Genomic DNA, 19,002 nt, shown 5'->3' on the forward strand with positions numbered 1-19,002 from the left:
GTCCCAATATAAACACTGTCACAAAAAAAGGTGGGACATGTATCATATGACTCTAGTATAGCTTGTTTTTATTTATTTATTTTGTTGAAGAAATAAGTTGGGCAAAAGTACAATGGTAGAGACTTTAAGAAGATGTTCATTCTTTTTTAATATGACCCAAACAAATTATAACAAAAAATGATGGTCAGTCGATTCCTTTCACAAGTAGAGAACAAGTCTTAATCTCAAAATTGTGGATCAGCTATGTATCTTCAAAGATATTCAGATTTAGATATAGCAAAGTCTCTCGGAAACAACACTTAACCTAATGAGTTATATGGTCATTTATAAAAAAAAAAAAAAAAAAAAGAAAAGAAAAGAAAAGAAAAGAAAAGAGAGAGTTATATAGTCCGATCCCATATTACAGACGAACCATTGCTCAATTGGATGATTTAATATCTTTTATCATTTTCAAGAAACACACACCAAAACAGATTTTTGAATAACTTCATATATATCATCTTGAAATTTCAGTTTCATTGATTGATCAGATAATCCATAAGTCTACCCACTTAACATGTAAATTGGCACTGCAATCAAGGTACCAATGAGGCAATGAGTCAACTGGAGTCTCTCTGTCTCGAACTGACTCGAATCCACTTGTAAATTTCATTTGAAATCATTAAGGTATTACTGATAAAGTGCATATGGTTATGGTTCATAGGACTTCATAAACAAAAAAAAAGCAGCCCTTCAAGCAAAAAAGGCTTGCTTGGAAGACCAGATTCCAAACATTCCGAGTAAAAATGTACTTGAGTAGTGTTGTGCTAAATGAGACATGATACATTCGCATGTTGCAAATCATCCGAATATTCAAAACCCAATTATCCATGTATTTGGATAGGACTTGCAGATGATGACTACATATCGGCGATAATTACAGTCCCAATCCATGATCATGTATGTGTCACAATTTCTTTTGGAAAAAATAAATCCATACGTGATCTTTGCATGTTCAATAAACATGGACAAAAATAAAAATAACCAATGTCGAAATTCATATTTAACAATGCATCATAATTTTCATAAGAAAAAAACATAGAGACTTTATACAAATAGATGGAAGGTCAAATAATTTCCTTGTTCCCGTTTAAAAAGAGGTTCATATCAACTTCTTTTAAAAAGAACTAAAGTCATACTTAGAAAACCAAAAGATAAGAAGGAACACAAGACCACTAATTTAACCTTTTTACATTTTTTTTTGTTAAGTTTTGGCCTGAAGGGGAGGGGGGGTAAAAGGAGATTTGAATTAGCGACCTCTGCTTCATGAGGTGTTGCCCCCAACTGATTGCACGACCCCTTAGATTCTAATTTAACTTTATACATTCTCATTGGCTGGATACAGGAACACTATCATCACAAGGCATTGTTTCTGATGCAGGCAACTTCTTTGTCAGAGACTTGGGAATGTCAACATATTCTTGTGGGCAACGCTGTTGAGGGTGTGACAACAGCACACACATGTGACGGTAGAGAACACGTGCTAGCCCCTGCCCACTCTCATGAATGTAGCCCTCGTATTCACTGACGTGCTCAAGGGACTCTACAAGTGCATCATAGACCTCCTGGGGGCAATTGTCAGGTCCAGGCTTGTCATGGAGGTAAATAACATCTAAGGTAAAGAGTTTTCGATTTATAGGCCATTGATGATGAGGTTTTGCAGATGATCTGCAGTAGATAAGAATCTAAACACAACATAATATCATAATGCATGTCAGATTTATAGATTGAGCATGCATCAAAGAAGTTTTATAGGCATGACAAGATCATCATAATCAGTAAGCAACAAACAAATACATGAACAGATACACAGAAAGTGATTCCCACACTACTTACCACCCTAAAAATTCGATTTTGAGCACGGGATTTCTTGGCTTCATGAGATGCTATCTGAAACAGACTGGTAAGATCAGCGGGACCACAAGACGAAGTAGCTGAGAGTCCCATAACTGCAGCAACTGCGGACTCAACTTCACTACTAAATTCTTTCCTAAGCTACATGACAGCAGAAAGGAACCAAAACAATTCTGAATTAATAAAAAATACTTACATTAATAAATAAATAAATAATTGTGAATAAATTTTGGTTTACTCGGGCAAAACCAGTTATAATTATTCATTACCAGGGGGTATTTGCATGTTCCAATCTTAACATATCTAATACATTAATAAATAAATAAATAATTGTGAATAAATTTTGGGTTACACAGGCAAAACCAGTTATAATTATTCAGTACCCGGGGGGTATTTGCATGTTCCATCTTAACATATCTAATGCACCAAACGCACAACGTGGTATAACTAACAATGCCGTTACCTATTTGTACTTGGGATGGAAATTTTCTCAAGAATCTTGCTCTGTAAAGTTCAGGAGTTCAGTATCTTTAAATTTCATCCTAAGTGCAGAGAATTGCAACTAACCCACTTGTGCTTTGCTGATAACCTTATGGTTTTTGCACGTGCTGATTTGCACTCAATTGGAGTTATTCAAGCAGATATAACAGAATTCAATCAACATGCTGGAATCAGCTAATTCCTCTAAGAGTGAAGTTTTCTTTTCTGGTCTACAAGGAAATTTAAAGCAACAGATCCTAAATATTCTCAAGTTCAAGGAAGGCCACTCGCTAGTCAGGTACCTAGGTGTCCCTCTTATTTCTGGTAAACTCAAGCACCAAGATTGCATCCAATTGCTGACTAAGATCACTGCAAGAATTAATTCTTGGTCATCCAAGATGCTTAGCTTTGCAGGTAGACTTCAGCTTATACAATCTGTCTTATTCAGTGTGCAAGCTTACTGGTCAAATGTGTTTATTCTACCCAAGAGCACTATAAAAGAATTAGAACAAAAATTGTCTTCTTTCCTGTGGAAAGGGATTGAGAGGAATGGGACGGGCTAAAGTTGCTTGGAATGAGGTATGCCAACCTTAGGCAGCATATGGATTAGGCAATCATGAAGTTTATTTGGCTTCTATTTACCCATGCTGGCTCCTTGTGGATTGCTTGGGTCAAAGTTCTTCTTCTTAAGGGCCAGACTTTTTGGATCGTCAAAGCTCCTCAATGTTGTTCTTGAGGGTGGAGAAAAAATTTAAAACTCAGAGCTTTGGCAAGACCCTTTATAAAGTTCCTAGTAGGGGATGGATCTAGCATTATATATGTGGCATGACAATTGGCATCCTGAATCCCTGATGGCCCTCTTTATCAAAAGTTTGGGCATAGGGTTGTTTATGATGCTACTAGTTCAATTAATGCTAAATTGTCAAGTGTGATTCAATACAAAGCTTGGAAATGGGGAAGTGCAAGGTCTGATGTTCTTGTATCAATTTTAAGTAAATTGCCTTTGATTGATATTGGTGAGTGTGACAAAGTTGTATGGATTCCTTCAAAATCAGGAATTTTTTCTATCTCAAGTGCTTGGGATCAAATTAGAAAAAAGAAACCAACTGTTAGTTGGTGGAAGATTGCATGGTTCACCAAAGCCATCCCAAGGCATGCTTTCATCACTTGGCTGGCTATTAGGGCAGACTCTACCTATGGCAGGATTGCTAGTTGGGGAATAACCTGTGATCCTTTATGTTTGTTATGCAGAGGAAGCTCTGAGAGTAGAGATCACCTTTTTTTTAAGTGCCCCTTTTGTAATAGACTTTGGAGGAAAATCAGGAACTGGTGTTATCAAGATAGGCTTGATGAAGACTGGCAAAATCTCACCAATTGAGCTGCAACAAATTGGAAAGGTAAAAGCATAAGTGCTGACTGCTGCAGATTGGGTTTTAGTGCGTGTATATACCACATATGGGCACAAAGAAATGCTATAAAGCATTTGGGAGCTGTTAAAACAGAGGATCAAATTGCTGGTCTCATAAGGAAACAGGTGAAGGCAAGGATTGAAACTAAAGGACTATATCCTAGGTCTGGTATCAACACCAAAATATGCATCAGTTGGGGTATTTCTGATTTTGTGTTCATGTCTAAGGATTTGATTGGAAGGCAGAATTCTGGCTAGCTCTTTGTTACTTGTTGGTAGATTAGTCCTAGTTAGCTGTGTTGTTTGTTTGTTATATTTTGTAATAGATTGTATGGTGCAAACCTGCACCTAGTTGTATTCTTTAAGTTTTTGTTTTGGTTTGCACTTGTTTGTTCAGGTGCTTTTCCATGGTTACTCTGATGTAGTATTACTGGTTGAATGTTCCCTGTTGTAACCTTTGGCTTGTTTCTCAAAAAAAAAAAAAAAAAAAAAAAAAAACTAATGATGCTTTGCCTGGCACTTTCTAATGCATGTGTTGTACAATAGAAAAAGGCTAAATTAAATAATAAAAAATTAAAATAAACTAAAACAATGTTGCCATAGCTAGCTTTTTCCTTCAACCTCAGGGGAAAATGAAATTTGATGATGTCTAAGATCTGAATTCTATAAATCCACGCACCCACTTACAGCCTTAAACTGTGTGTGTAATATAGACTCTTGGTATTGCCATTCTCATTAATAAGAAAGCATTTCTTTAGTTAACCTGCTGGGTTATAAATGATGTGAACCTAATGGATATGTTAAATAGATCTACGCGTTGTATGCATCAAGTCCTTACAAAGAGAACAATAATTCTGAGGCGGAAAATCACTCACAAAAGTGATCAACTACTTCCATATTTTGTTCCATTTTCATCATATCAAAATCACCATCCAACTAGCTTATCAGAAGCTGCAAAAAAAGCTGTCTAAGAGACTTATATTTTAGGAAAGACGGTCCCCCGCATGATTTTTTTTATGAAAGCTAGATATAATAAACGCTACTTGCATTTTCTCTACCCCTAATGCAAGAGGTGCTCATCCTCACCAAATTGTTGCTTAAAGCATAGGGTAATTGGGTCTTATAAAAATATGGAAACCAATAACCACTGCAAAATTTGGAGTGCAAAATTTCCTAGTGCCTAGGCTCTAAGATCCAAAAACTCGAAAGCCTCCTCTTTCCTATATTCTTGTTTACTTTCAACAAAGGCAACATTTTTTTTTTGGGATAATTTTTCAACAAAGACAACATGCCAAACCAACAATCAAGAAATACATAGTTACATACAACAGACTAAATGTCAATAACTATGGATAAATTTTCGACAATACTACGAACAAAACACGAAATGGTCGATTGTGAGTGGTGGGTCCATGTAAAAAGTGGTGAGCAGAATGTGTCCACCGAAATTGGGTATGTCCCTATATCAAATTCTAGAGAATCCTAATATGTTTTCACCATATGGGTACCTATTAAAATCATTGATAACATGTAATTATGTAAAAATCCAATCCAATTCAACAATCTCAAAAATTGAAGCATTTTGAAAAAAAAGAGTACCAAAGAAGCTGATTTGGAGAGAGTGGCAAAGGCGAAGCGGTGATCAGGATTGATGGAGAGCTTGGCGTGGATGAACATGAGGATAGCTTGCTTGATGGAGTCCAATCTGGTGAGTGGTCGACCATTTGAGCCAGTGCTCTTCATCTCCACCAGAGACTCAACGTCCACGTCTACGCACAACAATATGTCTTCGTTACATATACGTGAAGGATTCAACGTGTACTTGCTGCTCACATCTGAGCTCTCTCCCTGTACTACTACTTCCATATCTCTCTCTCTCTCTCTGCTTTGGTGGACTGGTCTCTCTCAATTCTCAAAATGACGTCCTTTTGCTTTGCTTTTGGGTGATGATATAAACGGTGCGTTTTCTCCAGTTTCTATTACCTTCATTTTGTTTTCTTTTCTTTTTCACGGTACTAATATATTTTTTCTTTAAACGCAGCGTTCCAACTTTCTTTTCTTTTTTCTTTTTTTTTTGAAACCCATGTTTCTTTTTTTTTTTAATGTACTGTGCAATTTTTTCGAAACCCATGTTTCTTTTTTTTTTAATGTACTGTGCAATTTTTTTTTTTTTTGGGTATGAAAAAATTATTATTATTTTTTTAATAGAACTCAAATTTAAAAAAATTCGAGTTTTATGTAATTTTTTATTTAAATAAGGAGCACAACCCATAAATTTGGTTTGGAAAAACATTTTTTTTCCTATTATTATTATGGAGGCACTTATTTTTGGTAGTTTTATTATTTTGGATTCAAATCCGAAATACATTTTGGTGTGGAATTATATATGTTAGTCTTATGAATAATTTGAAATATTTTGTTTGTAATTTTTCATCCCTTAAACTATTGAAAATATTTTTTTTGTCATTAAAATTTAGAAAAAGATCTTTTTTAATTCTTAAATTAATGAAAAAGTTATTTTTTTTCATCCCCTTATTTATCTTTAAACTATTGAAAATAACTCTTTATAAAGTTGAAGATGGGAAAATAACTTTTTAAAGTTTACTAAGTACAAAAAACAAAATTTTGGTAAATTTTAAGAACCAAAATTGTATTTTATCCATAATTTTAAAAACCGAATCAACCAATCAGCAGGTAAAAATTAGAAACCAAACTCATTTTTGATTCTTTGATCATTTCGGTTTTTAAAACCATGATTTTACCCTTATAAAATTACATTTGTTAGTCTTGGGAATAATTTGAAATACGCCAATTGTCATTTTTCCTTATTTGTTTCCTTTGATTTCAACAAATGTATACTCATGTTTCGAGAAATAAGAATAACTTCTAAAATTGTATTGAGAATATGTAATGATGTTAAATTGTTAATCACATTTCAAAAAAGAAAAGAAAAAAAAAAATAGAGAGAAGTTGTTAGTCACGTTTACAAATAAACCACAAATCCATATTTAAGTTGGTCTCAATTCAAATTTTAGAAGTAAAAGTAATGAAAGAAAATATTTAAATCTTATTAGATGTTTCAAAAATATAACTTTACACAAATTTACATTAACTGATATAGGTGATTTTTGAAATTAAATGTGCAAAATTTAATTTCTCTCTTTACTTTAAAATAATAATAATAATAATAATAATATGTTTTTTTTTTATAAAAAGCAATAATAATAAGTAATAATTTAGGGGAGTAATCCATTAATTTCTTATTGGTCGAGTGCTACTTTATAAATGGGGCATTTAATTATAAGAAAAGTTTCACGCTTCTGATAAATGCTATCTCCTTCCTCCTCCTCCTTTTACAAGTGCTTTTCTTTATACCGACGATATTACGGTGTCTGAGATTTCCAGAATTTGGAGATGGCGTGTTTACATGACCACAGTTGTGAAGATCATGATTGTTCAACTGATTGGTCTCTTTACAAGCACATAGACCTCACTAAGGTCAATTCTCTCTTCTCTTATATATATTTTTTCTCAACCCTTGTAAATGGTTCTCTTCATAATACTAATCAAAACTTTTTTTTTTGACATTGTGAGTACTTTTGGTTGTGTTTCTGAAATGCCCAGATTGGTATTAAAAGGAACAGTTACCCCATTAATGATTTTTCTCATGTGCCCAGATGTTTCATTTGTAAATTATTATGTACCAGTAGCTTAAAGTTGTTAATCCCATAAATTTTATTTCCCATGTTATGCATATCTTTTGTTTTCAATGGTTTGCCTATAGATATGATACTGATAATGTGTAATGAACTGGTTCTTCTTGATTCTTAAAGAAAAATATATTGAAAGGTTGCTTGGTAGTTTGATACAACAACTAAACCTTAGTCCCAAACATTTGGGGTCAGCATGTAGCTAAACAGACTAATCAGGGTCGACCATATGTATTGTTTTTCACCGTTCTATTCTATTTGAAATCATGCCGGCTATTACCTCCATATTGACATGTCAATTTTTACAATTTAAACTAATGTTATTTTTTCTATTTCCCTGTTTTTTGTTTTTTTTTTTTCATTTCCTTGACTTGAATCAAATCACACTCTTCCTCAATGGCATACTAATTGCTCCCCTCTGCACATGACCAAATCATCTCAAGCAGCTCTCCCTCATTGTTTCATCAATAAGGCCACCTGTGTCTTTAAGTGATTTTTCTCATATTGAATCTTATATTTCCTTTATTGTTTGATGTTTTGGTAAAAGTATTGAATGGTCCAAATTTTTTACATTATATTGCTGATACTGAGTAGCGTCATTCAATAGGTTTTTCTTTTAGGCTCAACCTTGTGGTTACTGCTAGTTGAGTTACAGAAACTTTTGAGAATTACAAAGCAGTATGAAAAGGTAGATAAGTTTTCTTGCGTGGTATTTCATATATTCCCAATCTGATGATATAGAACCATTTTTTTGTAAGCAGAAAGTGATCTGTGCAAATATTAGTTGCGATGTTCCTTGGACTTAGGTGGATTTCTGGTTTAAGCTTTAGTGGAGATAGGTTGAAGTGGTTTTGGTATGTAAATTTGCAATCTGGGTTTTTGCCATTCAATCTAGGATGCATTTGATATCCTACCGTAGTTATTATTTTAATAATGGATTTGGTTATTTTTTCTAATAAAATCCTGTTGGGATCCATATAGAGTGGTTTTGAAGGAAGATGGAAGTATTGTTAAGCAAGTGGCTATAATGGTAACTAGGAATTGTTTGGAAATCTGGGATCTGAGTATTTTCTGGTGCGTGTATTTATGAAACGTGAGAGGGATATATGGAATGAGTTTGTGGAGAGAAATTCAAAGAAAATTGAGGTTTTGTTTATTTATAGTATATTGATGGCATCAGAGTGTTCTTTATGAACAACATTTGGTGTGGGTAGGCCCCTTTTGCTGATATGTTTTTCATTTGATTTGATGGAGTTGAATGTCCCATTCACATTATTAAACAGTCCTTGTTAAAATCCCTGTTTGATAGGGTGATAGCATTAGGCTACATCCTTGATGTATTATTTTATAATTTACAGATTCATTGATTTCATTGTGTAACTATTTAGGACTTTTAATTTATCATTTATAATACTTATAAAAAAAAAAACCATTTAGGACTAGTTGGTAGATGCATGGATTCTTATCATTAGTCTACAAGACACATAAAGGAGCAACCTTCCAAGCATTTACACCCCTATTACTATGTAACCTTCCTTGCCAACAAGCTAGCAATTGGACCATCATCTCTGGAAAAACCCAAGATACTCCAAATAAAGAAAGCACAAGAGACCACAGATTAGATGCTGCAGGACAGTGAAGCCAAAGATGTTCTGTTGTCTCTCCACTTTTCTTATATGAATGACACACCAGTCCAAAACTTTTTAAGTGTCACTTTTGCAAATTATCATCAATCAAGATTTTACCCAGTGCTGCTTTCCATAAGCAAAAAGCAGCCTTACGAGCTACCCTAGCTCTGCAAATGTTGCACCAAGAAAAGAAACAGCCCTTGAACTCCCTCAAAGATTCATAATAAGATTTATCTTCAAATTTTCCTCTCTTGATTAACATCCAAGATATTCAATCCTCATCTTAGGTAGCAGGGAAATTTGAGAGGCAACTAAAGCATTCTTATTCATTGCCAAACAAACAAGTCAGGAAAACTGTCTTTGAGGCAAGAATCTCCACACCATGTTTCATGCCAAAACCAGATTCGTGATCCATTTAGAGATGTTTCTAAGCTAAGAAGGATTAGGATGATTTTGTGATGATCATATGTGTGAGGAGATCACAAAGCAGTGCAATATCTCATGTTTCATTTATCTATAGCCTGGCAATTTTTCAGTTTTTGTTTTTCCGTCTTTCTCTGGACTCTTCTTTACTTAAAGATTGTTTATCTTACCAAGTGATTTTTTTAAGCGGTCCGAGAAATAGTCTGAGTCTTTTAATCTGTTTTAATCTGTATATCGGACCCTTTCTCCCATATTGTCCTAGTTTTCTTATCACAAATTGAAATATATATGGTTGAAAGTATCTTCTCTATTAAGCGGTCCGAGAAATAGTCTGAGTCTTTTAATCTGTTTTAATCTGTATATCAGACCCTTTCTCCCATATTGTCCTAGTTTTCTTATCACAAATTGAAATATATATGGTTGAAAGTATCTTCTCTATGGAAATTTTTGGAATAATAATTGTTGGTGTATATTTCTCTTATTTATTTGTTTATAAATTTTCAAGGGAATGTGCAACTTTTGAAATTATGGTCACAGCTTTTGGATTTTCATATGTAACTGAGAGCTGGATGTATGTGTTGCTAATGGTTTATTTACCTTTAACTTCTAAACTAAACATATAGATAATGGTTCAGTTTTCTTTATCAATGCTGCTGTACATGTTATGCATTTTGAATGAAGTCAATATGTGTCTTGGTATGATTTTCATTTATGCTCATTAAACTATTAAGCAATAAGAAATGACTTGTGTGTGTGTGTGTTGGGTAGGGGAATGATATTTGTTTCTGTAACTTGCTAACTCAGTGATCTTGTGAGTGATATGGATCACTGGAGCTCTTATTTGCTGATTGACAGGACACCACCTCTGTCAGAGTCATTGTTTGAATATACCCGCAACTAATATGTATAAACTTTCCTCCTTGATAAATGAAAAACATTGATTATTTATCTATTTTATTTTTTTGGTTTCGTTACTTAGGTAACCGCTTTGAATGAGTCTGTTCCAGGAAGTGTTAAGTCTGTTTTTAAAGCTTGGGAGCAGCGCCTTAGTTCTTCTGAGGTAATTAGCCTGCTACATCCTTTTTCATTTCTTTGTTCACGTAGTTTAATTAATCCAGCATGTCTTTCATGGAGATGCTGTTTTCAGGCTTGGCTTACCATGTACAATTTCTATTGTATAAAATACACTTCTTTGTTGCCCAGTGTACAAAGCTCATGTGATTGTCTTTGTGCGACAGGAACACTTGGAAAGCAATGAAGGTGACCCGGAGTTACTTGTTTACATTCCGTAAGTCACTACTTCTGTTATCTAGAAACCTGCTATCTTAGTATCTTTACAACACAAGTAATTGTCCTGAAGGCTCCTAAATGTTTTCATTTGATTTGTTGAATTAACTATGATAGATTTACGTCAGATGTTAAGATCAAGAGCATATCAATTGTTGGTGGTGCTGATGGAACCAGTCCTTCCAAGATGAGAGCGTAGGTTAAACCTTTGTAACATTTCCATTATGTTACATGACTTTCGTTTTTTCAGCATTTTTTGCAAGTTAGAATAATGATGCAAGCATTTCTATTGTACAGGGATGTTCTTTTTTCTTTGCTATAACACCAACCCTGCAACTCTATATATTATGTTCATCCTGCATCCATTTGACATGTGTGTAGTCAGGAATGTGGAGTTTACTAGTTGGTACTATAGCTATAGCATTTTGTGGGGTTTTAATTGAATTTTTTGAATGACAATCAAAGTGCTTTGTAACAATTTTCTTGGCTATACATGTTAATAAACATAGACACCATTTTTGCAGATTTTGAAAATCTGGTCTGCTGAATACAGCAGCAGTCCGAACAAAAAAATACCATAAGACAAAGAATTGAAAGGGGGCTGTTTAAAAGCTCCCTCTCTCTCCCTCTCTCTCCCTCTCTCTCTTGCACACACACATACAGGCAAACACATTTCCTTTTTTCTATTTTGTCCAAGTTGTTGAGCCTTTCAGTATACAGTTGCTAAAACCAACCACTCCTCTCCCCTGGCCAGGTTGCCACTCCCTGTGTATTTAAACGTGTACTGATTCTTTCCTTTTTTTCTTTTCCCCTCTCCTGCATGGACATCCATGTATTTCAGAATCTGATTGTAGTAGATGAAAATGACAAAAAGTTAAAAGAGCATTATGTTTTATAGGTAAACTTTTAAAAAGTTGAATGAAGAAAAATCACTGAATCGGATGATTCACATATACTATATATATTACCCATGACAAATATGAAGGGAAGAAGGTTGAATGCTAATTGTAATACTTGCATGCATCGTCACCCACGCAAGGGCAGAAAAACCAAGAAAGAGAAGACCAAAAAATTACAAATACCAGAAGAAAATCAAAGGGCAAACAATTCTGCTATTTTCTTTTTTTTTGATAAACAATTCTGCTATTTTCTTGTTAATCCATAAGGGAGAAACCAAACTCAGTAATGCTTTGCCTGTCTGAGTTTTTTTTTAAACGTTTATTTATTTTTAATATAGATGTCATATTTGACTCTAACTCTAACACCAAAGGAATTTTAATGGTATGAAATCTGTTCCAGGTTTCTACTGCACTAATTTTTCCTTTTTTCTGAGGGGAAAAAACACAGAATTATTTTTCTATCTTTTTTTTTTTTTTGATAGGTTCATCAATCGAGATGGCATTGACTTTTCGGATGCTCAAGGTATGCAAGCCATTCAGGTAGTGCCTCCTCTGTTCTTGTCAAGGCATTTGTTGTTTTCTTCAAACTTCAAATTATATGAAACCTTTGTTTTTATTGCTTCAAGGAGTGGGATTTGGCTGAAAATTTGCAAGGAGTGTTGGAATACCAGACAAGGTAATCTTTTTTTCATTCGATTCTTGTTGGTATACATCATACTGCATTGCCTTTGCCTAGAAACTTCATTTCATTTTATATTGAGAGGCGAGAGCAAGGCAAAGAGTGGTAAGTTTAGTTAATAATTTAGATTCTAAAACATGAGTACATTTCTCATTTCATAGTAATGCAGATTGTCAAGTTGATGTCATTAGAACTTATAAGTTTTTTCTTCAACCTGTGGGTTTTACTCTTAAGATCAGTTATTATGTACTTTCTGATATAATGTCAATACATTTTATTAGATATTCTAAATTTCAAAGCGTGGCAAGTATCACATTGCATTTTCCTGTGAATTTTGGTGGTGAAACTACTCAGATACATTATATTGGCCTAAAAGGTGAAGCTACCCAGGTAATCTCATTGCCATAATAAAGGTTTGATGGTTGTTGTTGGTCCTAGTTACTAAAAAAACAAAAGTTGTTGCTGATACTTTGATTCATTTTTCTTGTCTATTATTATAGTTGAAGAGGGATGTCGTTGCAACAATTGTTTATGAACTTAAGCCAAATCCTTCAGACCACAAGTAATTCTCTCTCTCTCTCTCTCTCTCTCTCTCTCTCTCTCTCTCTCTGTGTGTGATTGATTAGTGACATGTTTGCTGTTTTTGAATGATTGATTAGTAACTGATTAAAATACTGAGTGGTACCAGCCAATACCGGGTGTACCAGTCAATTTCGGCAAATACTAGGCAAAATACTGGTTATACTGATCAATACTGGGTGCATTAATTAATTGAAGACTCTTTTTTTTGTTGTCAATAAAGATATTAAGATTCTATAATTTTTTTTTTTTTGGGAGAAAGTTTCAACTTATGGCATCCACTCCTAATGATAATATTTGGTATTGAAATGATATTATGTGAACCTACTGCATTATATAATGGGGAGTTTCTGTTTTAAATTTATACAATTTATTTATACATCTAAAACGGTACGTTAGAATATACTGGTATTGAAATATTCCCTTCCAAAGAGCAAATTAGAATGATCACCAGAATGTATTTTATAACATTAGATGAAAGTTCACATATGCCATTATTCAAAATCCATATTTCCTTTTCATGACATTTGAAATGAGCATTTATGCATATATAAATAAATTGATGATTTTAATTTTTAATGTTCAAAAAAGAATATTGAGTAATTTTTTTAATGCACGATTTTTTATTAATAAAAGAGGGGGGGGGGGGATGGTGGTAAGTATTTCTTACATTCCCAGACTCACATAAATCAGTAATCAGATTGTTATGTTAGGAAATAATCTATTCCTTCAAAATATATACCTGTGTGTTTGCCAGTCCAAATACATTACAAATGATTTATGCTGAATTGATGAAAATATGTTCAGTATTGATGCCAATGCCACGTTACAAATTGAAGATCATGATTTGCTATTAAAATGATGTTTGAATATTATTATACCTCTCTTTTCTTTACTACTGCCAATGGGCTTATCTACTGGCTTGAAATCCATTGATAGAACTCTTTTCATGAATGAATTAGTATATTTCCTTCAGTCTATCCTACATCTTGATTCAAGTACCAAGTGGAGTAATCATTTAAACGAAAAACTTCAATACAATTCCATAAGGCATAGGCGTTATACCTTAGGCTCCTCAATTACTTTCAATTATGTGGCTGCATAGACCAATGACCACATAGTTGAATTTAATTGTCTTTGGGGAAGATAACACCTTTTGTGCTATATTAACCAACACAACCACATGGTTGAATTTAATTGGGGAACTTAAGGTACATCACCTAACCTAAGTAACTATATTTAAGTTTTGTCCTTTGTTTAAGGGCTTGAAAGGTTTCACTTTAAACAGTTGATCACTTGCATTAGTTGCATATATAGTCCTAAATTTCCAAAATAGTCGGCTTACTGAAAAATTTTCTACTCATTTGCAGGGCACGGTCTGAAAGTGGTGGGGGTCTTTCACATGTTGAATAAAGAGTACCTCTATCTATTACATCATTTACATGCTTTCTTCTTGAGTGGATTCTGTGTTCTGTACATCTGTTCTTGAAATGTTGTTGCAACCCTTTATTTTGTGGCACCTCTTATCATCTTTTACTTAGCCATACATGCTATAAAACAGAAAAAATACATCTTTTTTTTCTTTTTTTTAAATAACTGGAAAAAAAGACATCTGCTAGTGTACTGCTCAGCACTTACAATTTGCAAATTTCATGTTCAGCAAATATGTCAAACGTAAATGTCATCCTTGAAAATGGTAGATAACCCAGGATGCAATGCAATAGAAGTGCCTCATAGCAAATATGGCAATGATAACATCTAAGTGCTTCATAACATCTATGGTGTATTCTATTTTCTTCCTTCATATGTAACTGGCACCTTGAATGAACCAACGACATGTCGTCTCTTATGTGGGGTTAGTATATGGACTTGGAGTTCGAACCTCACCTTTTCTTCTCCCAAATTTACCTAGCAAAAACATAGTTGGTGAATCTGGCATTACATGGCATTTGTTCTGCTTAGTGCCTAACCAAATGTACAATGCAAAACTGACCTAACATGTCGGAGAGTCGGAGTTATAGCTTGATTCTCACCAGCATTTTTACATCTATTCCCAGATGATAATATAAATCACGTAGGACGAATTTTTAAGCACTCAAAAATTCTTCAGAGGTGCAATGCCAATGCTAAATACTTTATAATCTATACTATTATTTAAGGAGTTTTTCCTATTTTGATTCCTTATTTTTTAGTTCAAAGATGCCTCTACACCTCTATGTTTAAGTAAAGATAAAACTAAAAGACAATCTTGAAAAAATACAACTCTAACTCTCACTAAAACATTGTCTAAAAAATATAACCACTCTCCTTTTAATTTTCAAAATGATTTATTCACTTATAAATTAGATTTTTGAAATAAAAATTATATATATATATATAATAAAAAAACACAAAATTTTTTTTCTACAAAATAGGACCACTAACAAAAAAAAAAGACTCATCACACACACGAAGCGCATGTGATAAGGCTAGTTAAAAATAATAATGATGAGGACACTTGTAACAATCATTTGTAATGGTTAGTGACAATCAGTAACCTTTGTGAAGACCAAGATTGAGTGGAACGGTATTTGTAAGATTGAGGTACCTGTTCCACACAAGGCGAGTACAAAATTTGGGAGATTATAAAAAATTAATTTGAAAAGAAAAATGATTGATGATAGATTATGTGTTTATATTTAATGATAAAGTTGATCGTACTCAACCAAAAAATTGGGAGGGGGAGGGGGAGGGGGAGGGGGGGTTGCTAACATATCCATAAAATTTTACTACTAGTCAACAATTAATAACTCACAATAAAATGTGACATGGACAGTCCATGTTTTAGTTATTTGCACATGTGAATTAAGGAAGTCCACTAGTATGATATGTCTCTCAATTGCTAAAATATGTAAATGAAATCAACGTTCTTATCTACCATTTTTATTCATATTTTTTAAACTTTTAAAGATTCCGTATATAAACCATTATTTTTTTCTTATTCATAAATCAGCCCATTATAGAGGCCCAAAAATAAATCCTGGGACCCCCACGGATATGGAAGAGAAAGAATCGTCTCTCTGCCACCCTCATTCTAAATCACACTAACATCACCATTTTCTCTTCATCCCAACTCCAAGCTCCTCCCTTATGCTCGTTGACATCATCATCATCATCAACATTCTCCCTTCCTTCTAAGCGCAAAGCCCAACTGAAAGCCCCATTTATGCAAAAACCTCCAGCCCACTCATATTTAAAACAAAAACTCAACTTTAAATCATTCCACCGCAAAGGCCAACCAGTGGACCTACCAGCATAAACCTTTCTCCAAAATTCCAAATTATGGAATTGCCCCCAAACCTTTTTCAAATTACATTTTGATGCCCATAACTTCTACAAATCACATTTTTTGCCTGAAACTTCCTAAAATTACATCTTTAACCCCAAAACTTTCAAAAATCACATATTAACTCGTAAAATTCCTAAAATTGTACAAAAGCCGTTTAGGCCAAAAAATGCATTTTCAATCTTTTTTGTGCCAAAATAAAATGTATCTCTTAAAAAAAAAAGTTGTCAAATGACATTATTATTAGACTTTAGAGAAATTTAATCTTTGTATGTTTTTTGTATGAGATAAATACTAAGGAAAAATAAATTGCAAGATTGCATTTGGTTTACTATGTTATGCTATGAAACAAAGTAATTTAATTCCCTAGGTAATTTATCTTCCTATAAAAAAAAAATAAAATAAAAAAGTTAAATGCCATCTGATCACAATCCATTTTTAATTTATTTTTATATAAAATTTTACTTTTAGATTGTGCACCTTAAATCAACAATTAAGGTTATAGTCAACAATTAATAACTCACAATAAAACTTGATATGGACAGTCCAAGCCTTAGTTCTTTGCACTTGTGAAAGAGGAGGTGTATGACGTGTCTCAAAAATGTGTAAGTGACATCAACATTTTTATCCAATTTCATTTTTTTCTATTCATAAATAATTATCAGCCCATGGTAGAGGCCCCAAAAATAAATCCCTGGATCCCCACGCTATTGGGGAGAGAGAGACTCATCTCTCTGCCACCCTCATTCTTATCATACTAACATCACTATTTTCTTTTCATCCCAACTCCAAGTTTCTCCCTTTTTTTTTGGTAGAAAAGGAACTTCATTAAAGAACTAAGAACCAGAACTACAAGAAGGAATAAGGCGCTCATAAGATGCGCCCACTGAGTCCAACCTCAGAAGAAAAGCCACCTCCAATGGAGGTTCTAACAAAATAACAAAATCTTGTGCTAAAAGAGCTCCCCTTCTGGCAAGGGTGTCGGCACACTTGTTTGCCTCACGATAGCAATGCTGAATCTGAACCAATGGAATTTCTTGAAGCCCTGCTTTGCAATCACTCACTAAAGCTCCTATACCATTCGGATGGTCCTCTCCCTTCTGAAGCAACTCAACAACAAGTTTAGCATCAAGCTCAAAGACCACAGCAGGAATTTTTAAGGCAATACACAGTCTGATACCATCCCTTAGAGCCCATAGTTCCGCTGCCACGCTTGTTGTGCTGCCAATAGCTCTAGCATAACCTCGAACCCACTCTCCCTTATCATTGCGGATCAAACCTCCACCTCCTGCTCGCCCAAGATTACCAAGCGCCGAGCCATCAGAGTTTACTTTACACCAATTCAAAGATGGACATTGCCAGCGAACCCAAATTTTTTGATGGGTCTGGGTTTTCTTTCCATTGATACCCACATAGACAAACTCCGTGGCTTTAGAGATAACTTCTTCCCTCACATTCCGATTGGGTCTTTCACCCCTAAACAGGACCCCATTCCTTCGAAGCCAGAGACTCCAAATCCCAAAGGAAAACACGGTCCCCCAATTCAGGTTAGTCGAGACACATCTCTTTGTGCTACCACAATTCAACCTCAACCAATCAATGAGATTTGTCCCATAAAAAACAGCCGTAGGGATAGGGGGAGGGAAGGAGTCCCAGAAGCTTCGGGCAGAACCACAATCTCTAAGAACATGGATAACATTCTCAGTACCATCATCACACAACAAGCAAGAAATAGGCACCTCCATTCCGCGACTCGCAAGAACAGCCCGGACTGGAATGCTGTTATAGAAACATTGCCAAATGAAACAAAGAATTTTAGGAATAGTCGGAACTTTCCAAATCCATCAACATTTTCCCTTCCTTCTAAGCGCAAAACCCAACTGAAAGCCCCATTGGAATAAAAAAATCTCCCGCCCACTCACATTCAAAATAAAAACCCACTCACTCAGCTTTAAATCATTCCACCACAAAAGGCCTAACCAGTGTTGACCCACCATTATATGGAGTTGACCTCGGTCTTTCCAAATTTTCCTCCTTCTTCGGACATCCACGGTTTCTAATTTTTGCGCCTTATTTTCAGGTATCTTTTTTTGCCTTTTACATATGCTATCCTACTTCTTGCCACGTGGACATTCTTTTTTTTTTTTTAAATATTTTTATTTATTTAATATTTAATATTTGTTTCTTCCACTCACTCAGTGAGCGGCTCTCCCTTCTTTTTCAAATGACATTATTATTAGACTTTAGAGAAATTTAATCTTTGTATGTTTTTTGTATGAGATAAATACTAAGGAAAAATAAATTGCAAGATTGCATTTGGTTTACTATGTTATGCTATGAAACAAAGTAATTTAATTCCCTAGGTAATTTATCTTCCTATAAAAATAAAAGTTAAATGCCATCTGATCACAATCCATTTTTAATTTATCTTTCTATGAAATTTTACTATTAGATTGTGCATCTTAAATCAACAATTAGGGGTATAGTCAACAATTAATAACTCACAATAAAACTTGACATGGACAGTCAAAACCTTAGTTCTTTGCACTTGTGAAAGAGGAAGTCTATTAATATGACGTGTCTCAAAAATGTGTAAGTGACATCAACATTCTTATCCAATTTCATTTTTTTTTCTATTCATAAATAATTATCAGCCATGTAGAGGCCCCAAAAATAAATCCCTGGATCCCC

General features: G+C 34.1%; 3 protein-coding genes across 3 annotated transcripts; 1 reads left to right on the forward strand and 2 right to left on the reverse strand.

Moving 5' to 3' along the window:
• Positions 1-1,014: 1,014 nt before the first annotated feature.
• LOC111986988 (uncharacterized) lies at positions 1,015-5,727 on the reverse strand. The gene is made up of 3 exons (XM_024018679.2): positions 5,381-5,727; positions 1,876-2,034; positions 1,015-1,724 (listed from the first exon to the last, which is right to left on the reverse strand). The coding sequence occupies exons 1-3, from the start codon at positions 5,645-5,647 to the stop codon at positions 1,368-1,370; spliced, it is 783 nt and encodes a 260-aa protein (XP_023874447.1). The 5' UTR covers positions 5,648-5,727; the 3' UTR covers positions 1,015-1,367.
• Positions 5,728-7,078: 1,351 nt separating this feature from the next.
• Positions 7,079-14,665, forward strand: LOC111987009 (uncharacterized). The gene is made up of 9 exons (XM_024018697.2): positions 7,079-7,279; positions 10,522-10,602; positions 10,781-10,830; positions 10,947-11,024; positions 12,211-12,268; positions 12,355-12,404; positions 12,689-12,797; positions 12,908-12,969; positions 14,357-14,665. Exons 1-9 carry the CDS (start codon positions 7,196-7,198, stop codon positions 14,397-14,399), a joined length of 615 nt encoding a protein of 204 aa, XP_023874465.1. The 5' UTR covers positions 7,079-7,195; the 3' UTR covers positions 14,400-14,665.
• A 2,482-nt stretch (positions 14,666-17,147) lies between these two features.
• On the reverse strand, positions 17,148-18,056 carry LOC111987007 (uncharacterized). The gene has a single exon (XM_024018694.1). The coding sequence runs from the start codon at positions 18,054-18,056 to the stop codon at positions 17,148-17,150; it is 909 nt and encodes a 302-aa protein (XP_023874462.1).
• Positions 18,057-19,002: the final 946 nt, after the last annotated feature.

Source organism: Quercus suber, unplaced genomic scaffold, assembly GCF_002906115.3.
Source record: "Quercus suber isolate HL8 unplaced genomic scaffold, Cork oak 2.0 scaffold_65, whole genome shotgun sequence".
Taxonomy (NCBI): Eukaryota; Viridiplantae; Streptophyta; class Magnoliopsida; order Fagales; family Fagaceae; genus Quercus; species Quercus suber.